Source organism: Triticum aestivum, chromosome 4D, assembly GCF_018294505.1.
Source record: "Triticum aestivum cultivar Chinese Spring chromosome 4D, IWGSC CS RefSeq v2.1, whole genome shotgun sequence".
Lineage (NCBI taxonomy): Eukaryota > Viridiplantae > Streptophyta > Magnoliopsida > Poales > Poaceae > Triticum > Triticum aestivum.
In genome coordinates, this window is record NC_057805.1 from 62,780,435 (window position 1) to 62,789,867 (window position 9,433).

General features: G+C 50.6%; 1 protein-coding gene across 1 annotated transcript; it reads left to right on the top strand.

Annotated features, from left to right (window-relative positions):
* The first annotated feature begins 3,758 nt into the window (after positions 1-3,758).
* Positions 3,759-4,536, top strand: LOC123099617 (ethylene-responsive transcription factor ERF022-like). The gene has a single exon (XM_044521738.1). The coding sequence runs from the start codon at positions 3,834-3,836 to the stop codon at positions 4,389-4,391; it is 558 nt and encodes a 185-aa protein (XP_044377673.1). The 5' UTR covers positions 3,759-3,833; the 3' UTR covers positions 4,392-4,536.
* The last annotated feature ends 4,897 nt before the right edge of the window (positions 4,537-9,433 follow it).

Sequence of the window (9,433 nt, forward strand, 5' to 3'; positions counted from 1 at the left end):
AATTTTAAATTGTCAAAACCATGTTCAAGTTGATTAACCAGAAATAGGGGTTCGAGATGAAGATTTTGCCGTTGGTTTCACTGGATTTGGACAAACGGTTAAAAAGTTGCGAGGGTTTGAAAATCAGGGGCTAATCTACGATAAAAATAATCGCGGATAGGTCCCTGGCCGAAAAATAAAATAGAAAAGAAAAATCTATCGGACGAACGTCCGCTAACAGAGACTAACGAAGGAAAACGTTCGTTAAAACGAACTAACGAACGAACGTTCGTAAATTAGAACTAACCGAAGAAAACCGAACCGATCTAATAAAAAAACCGAACGGTTTACACCTAAACCGAAAAAAACCGGCGGCGACGACGAGGTCAACGGCGGCTGCGGGACGGCGCGATCCGGCAGGCGGGGCGGCGGCTCCGGCGCGGGTGGCTCGGCGAGGCGACGTGGTCGGCGCGGGGCGGCGGTTGCGCGGCGGTGGCAGCAGCGGAGCAGCAGAACCGGCGCGGGGCGGCGGTTGCGGTGGCGGGGCGCGGGCTGCGGCGGCGGGCGGCGCAGGCGGCGGTGGTGGTGCGGGGCGGTGTGGGGGACGAGGGCGGCGGCGGCTCGGGTTTTAAAGGGGCCCGGGGGGTGGTGGCCTGGGGCAGGGGGCGACGGGGCGGCTCGGAGCCGGACTCCGAGCGGAGTCCGCCACAGGCACGGCGGCGCTCGGCAGGGAAGGCAGCGGTGCAGCGGGCCGGCTGGGCCTTCGGCCCAGTGCGGGCCGGGAAACTTTTTTTATAAATAAAATTCCGCCGAAAGGGAAAATCGTAAATAAATATAAAAAAATTTAAAAATGCCAAAAACAATTTTCACCATCAAAATAAAATATTTAGAACAAAGTGAACATTTTCTTGGCCTAAAAATGCCATTTTGAAAAACGCATATTTTTTTCTAATTCGAATAAAATAGCAATAAAAATCCAAAAAAAATATTTATTTGAATTTAATATTTTTCCTCCAATATTTCTTTTATTTTGAACAAGTCATATTATCTCCTCTCTTTTATTTTTATATTTGAAATATTTTGGTGAGAAAAATAATTGAAACCAAAATGATCCTCTATTCAATATTTGAGAAAAATTCAAATATGAAAATAATGAAATCCCCAACTCTCTCCGTGGGTCCTTGAGTTGCTTAGGATTTTTAGGATCAAAACCAAAATACAAATAAAATATGATATGCATATGATGACCTATGTATAACATTCCAAATTGAAAATTTGGGATGTTACAATTAATTTCAAAGAAATATAATCCTAAAAAAGTCCTATTAGATTGTTTTGAACCATAGGTCTTCAACATTATTTTTGTCAATGCCATTCAAGTTAAGTTGTGCCGAGTTCAAGTACATCATTTGCACCTTCTACTCTCGAACACATTCTAGTTGGAGTTCAAATTTAGGACCTCAACGCCACATCCAATATATATATGGCTAGTCGCCCTTCTTGCTCCTTCTCGCCCAACTTCACATCGATGGAGCTCCTTTCACCTCCTTAGGGCATCTTCAACACCAACCCTCAAACTGGCCGCATATGTCAGGACCACACTATCCGGACGTATTGTGACATCTAACGCTGGTCTGTATCGGTCCGCAGGGCATTCCGAAAGCAATTTCCTTAGCAAACCAGACACAAATGTGAGGGGCTTTGCGGGCACCTGGACCGCTGCCACGCCCACGTCTGACCGCCCGCCCATGCCGCTTGCCCACTGCATTTATGCCAGCCTCGAGCATGCAGGAGCCGGCATTGATGCCCGCGATTTGACCGGGCGGGAGGGTAGCGCAGTCGGACGCGACCTCTCACTACTGGCATTGAAGTGGCGCGCCAGCCGAGAGAGCACCGCTTGTTGCTCGCTCGGCTGAACATGCCTCTCCTCGCCACATTCAAACACCCACATATTGTCCGCCTTCCTTCATTAAAACCCGCGTGTGTGCCGAGAAATGTACACAGGCCACAAGTCTGTTCGCGAGCTGCCCGTCATTAAACACAACGACGGTTGGCTCCAGCCGTCCCCCCGATATTTCAATGATGCCAGACGCCGGGCAAAAATCACAGCACAGTCCGCTCCCATCTCTCCCCTTGCACATCATCTTCTCCACAATCTCCATGGCATCCGACGAGCAGGAAGATGAGTCTCCGGCATAAAAGTCATCTGGGTGGCTCATCGAGCCCGCAGGATAAGAGCCAGGCGACTCTCTGCTCCACCTCCGTCCATGGTCCAAGCCGTTCCAGGCCAACTCGCGGAGGCAGAATCTCCAAGCCGACGCGTCGTTCAGCAACTCGCGGCTCCAAGCCAGCTCGCCGAGGTGTGGTGAGTTGCTCCAGGCTGGTACGCGGGGTCCCACGGCGCCATAGGCATCGTGGTTGCCGTGGACAACGCCGTGTGACACCGCTCCTCCCGTGCCTGCGATCGCGCTATCCGTTGTCAACATTTTTGTGACTGCGCCCTTCCGACGGAGAAAGAAGCCGGCTTCGCGGAGATCGGCGTCGCGGCGTCCAACACGTCTGTGCCCGCCGCCATCATCGAGAAGAAGTAGAACATGGGAGGCCGCCGCTGCATGGGTCCCATGAAGGCCACCGCCAAGCAACATCGGTGTACACAACAGGTGTCGTGCCCGGTGGCAGGCCAATGTCGTCCCCTTCCCCTCCGGCTGAAGCACATCTGGACGGTTCCACTCCGATGAGCGGGGCTACTGAACATGGGGAAGTGAGCCGCCCTTTGCGCTAAAGCATATACCTATTGGGCTCACGGCAGCCCGATGAGCGGCTTGCCGGACATGGGGAAGACAATGGAATCCACCGCGGCCGGCCATAGACTAGTCAAGGGTATCCATGTCGTGAGAATGGATATGTGCCGACGCCGAGCATAGACTAGTTTTACCTTAGTCCAGTATAGCTTTTAGTTAAAAAGTCTCCAGAATGTAACGAATGTCGTCTGGTTTGGGTTTGTATGAAATCCTTTGTGTTTGCATGAATTTGTCCGGTTAGTTCAAAAAGTTGTTGAAATGTATGTGGATAGTGTTGGATGGCGGCCTCCGGCATGAGTGTCTGCGGACTGGCCCACCCTGTCCGCGGACGGATGCGGGTGGAAATTTGCAGGTTGGCGTTGGAGATGCCCTTAGCTTCTACCCACAATATTTGCTTTCATAAAAGTTGAAACTAGCCACTTTGTAGTTCCATATATCCTTTTCCATATATCAAAATTCGTGGTTGAGCTATTGGCATGCACACAACATTGATGTTGTAATAGTACATATGAAGATAAAAGAAGTCACAAAGCCAAGCCATTGAAGCGTGATAATAAGCACATGCATAGTGCATCACATCATAACTAACTCCAAAACCATTGCACTGTCCAGGAAGCTCCCTCCCACAAAGCAAACCAACATCTCCTAATCCTGCTGCCGGTGGATAATGCATCATCGCGGTTTCTCTCTCTTTTTATATCCCAACACACCCGTATGGCCATTTATATTTTTTACAAAGAAAAACAGGGAAGCGACACGTATCAGCCTCCAGCTGTCTCCACCCAGCTCAAACACCACCCCCCGCCCCATGCATGCACCCATGCACTTCAAGTTTTCAACACACCTTTCTTCTCTCTCATCTTCACTCCCGCACACCTCACCATCTCTGCATCTCTCTTTCTAGTCGATCTCTGCCCTTTCTATCCCTATATATACCCACACGCACGCCTCCAATCCAACACCAACTTAGAGCTTACACTGCGACACTCCTGCAGCAAAGAACTTCTTGTACTTACACAGGCGCATCACATAGCTTCGATCGTCATTGCTGCGATGGAGGTCGTGCCCGACAATGCCGCCGGCGTTGCGGCGGCCGAGCAGTACCGTGGGGTGAGGAAGAGGAAGTGGGGTAAGTGGGTGTCCGAGATCAGGGAGCCCGGCAAGAAGACGCGCATCTGGCTTGGCAGCTTCGAGTCCCCGGAGATGGCCGCCGTGGCGCACGACGTGGCCGCGCTCCGGCTACGGGGGCACGAGGCCAGACTCAACTTCCCGGGCCTCGCCCACCTCTTCCGCCGGCCGGACACTGCCGAGCCTGACGACGTCCGTGCGGCTGCGCTGGAGGCCGCGGCCCAGGTCCGGTTCAGGCCCGACCTCGTGCTACAGCCGGGCGGCTGTGGCAGCAGCGGCGGCGGCGGCTTCCCGGACCGGCTCGATGACGTGGCGTGGAATGCCCTGCTTCGCTCTGATGATCTGGAGCCCGAGTCGCCCAACATGTGGGCGGAGCTGGCGGAGGCCATGCTGTTGGCCCCACCTGTCTGGGAGGGCAGCGCGGTGGACAATGACGAGTGGTCCCAAGGCTCGCTCTGGGACCCATCTTGCTGGAGCTACTGATCGCACAACTTTTGGTTCGTAGAGGTCGAAATTAATCAAAATTTTCCAAAAGACAACGGAAAATTTAGGGATTCCATCAAGCTTAATTTCCGAACAAATTTAAGTATCGGTAGCTTAAGGGATTCTTATGATATTTTGTCAGTATTGTGAGTGTGGCATTTCTTTGTACTACAGAACGTGCGCGTGGAATTCAGTTGGACACAATAATTAAGTTCCACTGAGAATCGAACCTCCTTTCTAGTTACTGGTTCAATCAAATAAATTTGAATTCCAATATACATCTAGCGTTCCCTCGGGAAGGTAACCCGAGAGAACAATCATTCCCCAAATAGAGAGGATCGAACGAACGCAAAAAAAAAAATCATTCCCACCGAACCCTCCAGAATTGTTATGCGGAAATAGATAAAATAATTGTGTTTGTTGTAAAGGATTTGCCTAATGTAAAATTTGACATGTTGTATACAAAGATTGTCAGAAAATCGTCATGCCAGAACAGAGCTTTTCCGTGGGTTTGGGGAAACCGTCATGATTGAAGCATGGAGATTTGCCAGCCCAAAAAAAGAAATGATGAAAATTGCCATGATCAAAATTTGTCGTCTTGCTACATCAAGGAAAGAAATGTGAGAATTGGCATGTTGTACAAAGATAAATTGGTATTCCCGAATGTGTTCGCTCTCAAATACTGCCGTTACCACGTTGTTTGCCTAGAGGGTGCACGGGATCTGGCGGCGCATAGGGTATTTGTGCGGAAAACCTATAAAACTAACGTCAGTTGTATAGCATTTGAGATAAATTTTGCTGCCATGAGAATTTGTAGGATTAACTCAAAATCAAACCTCGTTTCCGTTGTTTCAGAATCATTTGAATTAAGATAGTATTTCCATGGAACTTTGTGACGCGGGAGGAAATTTCCGTAGAATGACGATGCCAGATATACTACCGCGACAAGATGGAACGCGTTATCCCACTGTTTCGTCCTCGCCCGTACCACCTTGACGAACAAAATAAAATGAAATCAGGACCCTGGTCAACCCATGTGCACGTCCAGATTCAGCTCACGGAATCAGGCGCGGAGATCGGCCGGCTGTCCCCTGACAAATGGTTGCAGTAGAGTTGAGTGGCATGATGCATGCATGTAGTCGAACATCACTGCTGCCTGTCCCAGTGACCCCGGCAATGATTGGGCGTGGTTCTAATCGATACAGTTTGCTTCGTCACAAGGAGGCCAGCCAGCTAGATGAGAGATGACTGACGTTGCAATTTCCTGCTACTAATTATCTTGGCATACACATGTTGTATTAGGGCATCCAATAGGCAACCTGTAAATTTCTTTCCGCATCCGTCCACGGACACGGACGCAAGAGGCCACCATCCAACCGTAGCCGCATATATTTAGCCAATAATTCAAACTAACCGGACGAAATTCGTTCAAACCTACAGTGGCAGAGCCCACGTGTCAGAGGGGTTAGTGGCTGGGTTAGTGGCGCTAAACCGGGCCCACGAGTCATCGACTCGGGCCGATTCAAATACGGACGCGCGCCGGCGGCGACCACCGGAGACGGCCGCGACACGCGGGGTCCGTCCTCCAGCAACCAAATCACGCGCGGATGGATTTCATTCAAGTTTGAATATAATTTACATAAACGGACAATATTTTGATCATTTTACTAAAACTAAGAAAAAAATACTAAACCCTATATCGGGTGACCACCTCATAAGCGTGATCGTCCTGTCCTGCCACATCGCCATCGTCGTCGTCCCTCGAACGGTGCAAGGATGTCGGAGGGCCACGACAACCTTGTCTGGCGACTGCCTGACGCTCGCGGAGGAGCCGCTCCGCTTCCTGTTGAAGGGCCGCCTTGGCCACTACCGAAGGCGGGGGCGGCGCCTGGCGGCGGCCTTGCCCCTGCCAGCGTTGGCGGAGCAGTCGCTAAGCAACCACTCCTCGCCGATCTTGGCGAGCTCGTTGTCAAGGCGGCGGCGCGCCTGGCGGCCCTCTCAGCGATGGTGACGGAGCGGTCGAGCGCCCATGCCGCGGAGAGGTCCGGGTCGTTGCGGACCCATTCCAGCGCCACGTCCGTCTTAGAAAATGCGGAGCGGCTACGACATTGCGTCGGTTGTACCACGCCTGCTGCTACGCCATGCGCTCAGACTCGGATACCACGACCCAAGAGCCGGAGGCACCGTCATAGCCGCCACCTCCGAGGTAGTGGAGGATGCGGCCACGCGCCTTGGCGACAGCGGGCGGCCGCTCCTCCTTTATCAGGCGGCGGTGGCGACGTGGTGGCGACGAGGGCCCGTAGATCCATGTGTACCGGCTGTGCGGCGGGGGCGACGCCGGCTCGTCCTTCACGCGGAGGAGGCGCTAAGGGGACGTCAGCTCCTGCTTCAGGCGGCCGCTAATGTGGAGGTTGCGGTTGCGCCACGGGGACGGTGGCTCGTGCTTCACGTCGCGGAGTGGGGACGCCGGCTCCCGCGGCGGGGACGGTGGCTCCTCCTTCACGCGTGCCGGCGATGGTGGCGCCGGGCCCATCTGACGGAGTGAACGCTCTGCTGGTCCTCCTCGTCACCGGAGGAGATGACTATCTCCACCTTGGCGGAGGAGCCCGCCGTCGTGGATGCAGATGGTCCCGGTGAGCGAGGGCGGTGATGCCACGATTCGCCTGACGAGGAACTTCCACTGGAGCTGTCTGTTGGTGCGGAGAATCAGGACTTCGGCATCGCCGCTTGGCTCAAAGAGGAGGAAGGGCTCGACGAGGGCGGGGAGGACGGTGCGGTACTCGGGAGGGGGAGGAGCACGGTGCGGATCTGGTCGTCGCCGACGCATGGCTTAAATAGCCGCGGCCAGGCCAGGCGGAGGGGCGGCCAACCCGCTTCAATGCGGCGCAACGTCGGAGTTGGTTTCTCGGGACGCGACATCTGCATTGAAGCGGCGACACCGAGAGGTTGCATCCGTTACGCCGCCTTCCCGTCCAGCCAAATCGCGGGCATCAATGTCGGCCATTGGATGCTCTCGGCCGGCATGAATGCAATGAAGCAAGCGGCGCTGCACGTGGGATGAAAAGTGCGGGAGGGACAGGTGGGGGTTTGGGTGGGCCAGGGCAGTCAGACGAATGCTTGGGAGCGGACCGGACGCTCGCAAAGTCCCTCCATATTTGTTTTCGGTTTGCGAGAGAAAACACGTCTGGACCGCCCTGTGGACTGATACAGACCCGTGTTGGATGGCTTCCACGGTCTGAACAACACGGTCCGGACGTATGCGGACGGTTTAAGGGTCGCCATTGGAGATGGCCTTACCGTTTTTGTTTCGTGGTGTCTCTACGAAAACTTACTTAATTTGGCATAATGTTGCTTACTGAGCAACATCATATGTGTGTAGAGTAGTTCGTGTTATGGCAAATCTTTCATATATTTACCAAATGGCTTATCAGATCAAAGAGGATATTTCATATTGACTTTATGCTTCAGTCGGTTACTCAGCTTTGATACCACATTGAACTAATGCTTCAATCAGTTATTCCGAAAATTCAGGAAGAGAGTACACACGTTAACCAAATGAAATAGATCGAATTTGCACCTCATCGACACTTTTACTATATCAATATTCCCCTTAACCTATAAAAACTTTTGAAAAGGGTGTCATTGCATCAAATAATACAGCAATCCAGATATTATTTTTCAACTCTATATTTGAATTTTAGCAACAAAACCAGCCGAACGACTGCATAACATATGAACTGCGAATCGGGACAAGTGTCGATCAAAACTGCGAATCGGGTGTCATTGCATGCCGGTCCAAACCTCAAGTTTTATTTTGTACGATTTCTTTTGCAGCCAAGTGACCTTTCTCGAAGAGGAGGTTCAACCCCCGATCTCGGCATCATTGCAATGCACACGACCATTGCAGCCAAGTCATCTAGTAACAAAGTACAAAACTAGTCCTTGTCGACCATGATGAGCTAGAAATATCTCGATGCCCTGCTCGTTGGTGTCTCCATGATGAGTCTGGATACATGGACCCCAAGATAGCATTAGACCTCTTTTAATTGAAGACAATAAGCATTGAAAGCTATTTAAAAAGGTGTTTTGAGGTCAAAATTTGTTTTTTTAACAAGCAAGATTTGTGAATATCATTTTTTAGATTAGAATGTAAATAGAAATGAAATTGATGATCGAGGATTCGTACAAATATTCTAGTTCCGCCACCGCAATGTGGTGGTTAGAGCATCTCCAATATATGATATAAAATAGCCCATGACAACTTTTTACATGACGTGAGGGCAAAAAACGCTGCTCCAATAAATAATGTAGATGCAAATAGTTTTATTTCAGATTTGCTCTAGATGTTTAATAGGGTGCCAAGTGATACAAAATTGCATCACTTGATGCTCTAGAGGAAATTCTACATCACTAGGGGACCAGGTGGCTAGATTTTTTTTTTGCATCACCAAGTAATATTTTTACATCACCAAGTGCTCCAAGTGATGATGTAAAAGAGGGCACCCATAAGAAGAAAAACCGTGATGTATTTTGCAACACCTATTTTACATCAATTGTTGGAGTTGGAGGTTTTTGGTGATGAAAAAAACATTTTTTGTGATTAAAAAACATTTTTTGTGATGCATATTTTACTCCAACCACAATTTGATGATCTAAGATACAACATCTATTGAAAATGCTCTTATGTCTACCCTTCTAGGTCATGGTAGCAAACGCATACAAGGCTGGCATGATTGACCTTACCATTCGCAGCGAAGTGGGCTCAGGAGAATTGAAAAGGAAAAGAAAAATGACCTAACGAAATGCAAAAACAAGACAACTTATTTGCATGGGCAGTGATAAAAGGTCATGTCCGTCATGTACCCATGTCAACCAACAACGTTCTCACTAGAACAGCATGGGTTAGACGTGTACCAGTGCCATCCAAGCTGGCACAGATGCCGTGTACGTTCATTCAAGGCCAACCTAGACGGATTGCACATTTATGCCAACAAAGGTAAGATGGATCGCGCATTAGTTACACTCATGTGTTGTACTCCCTC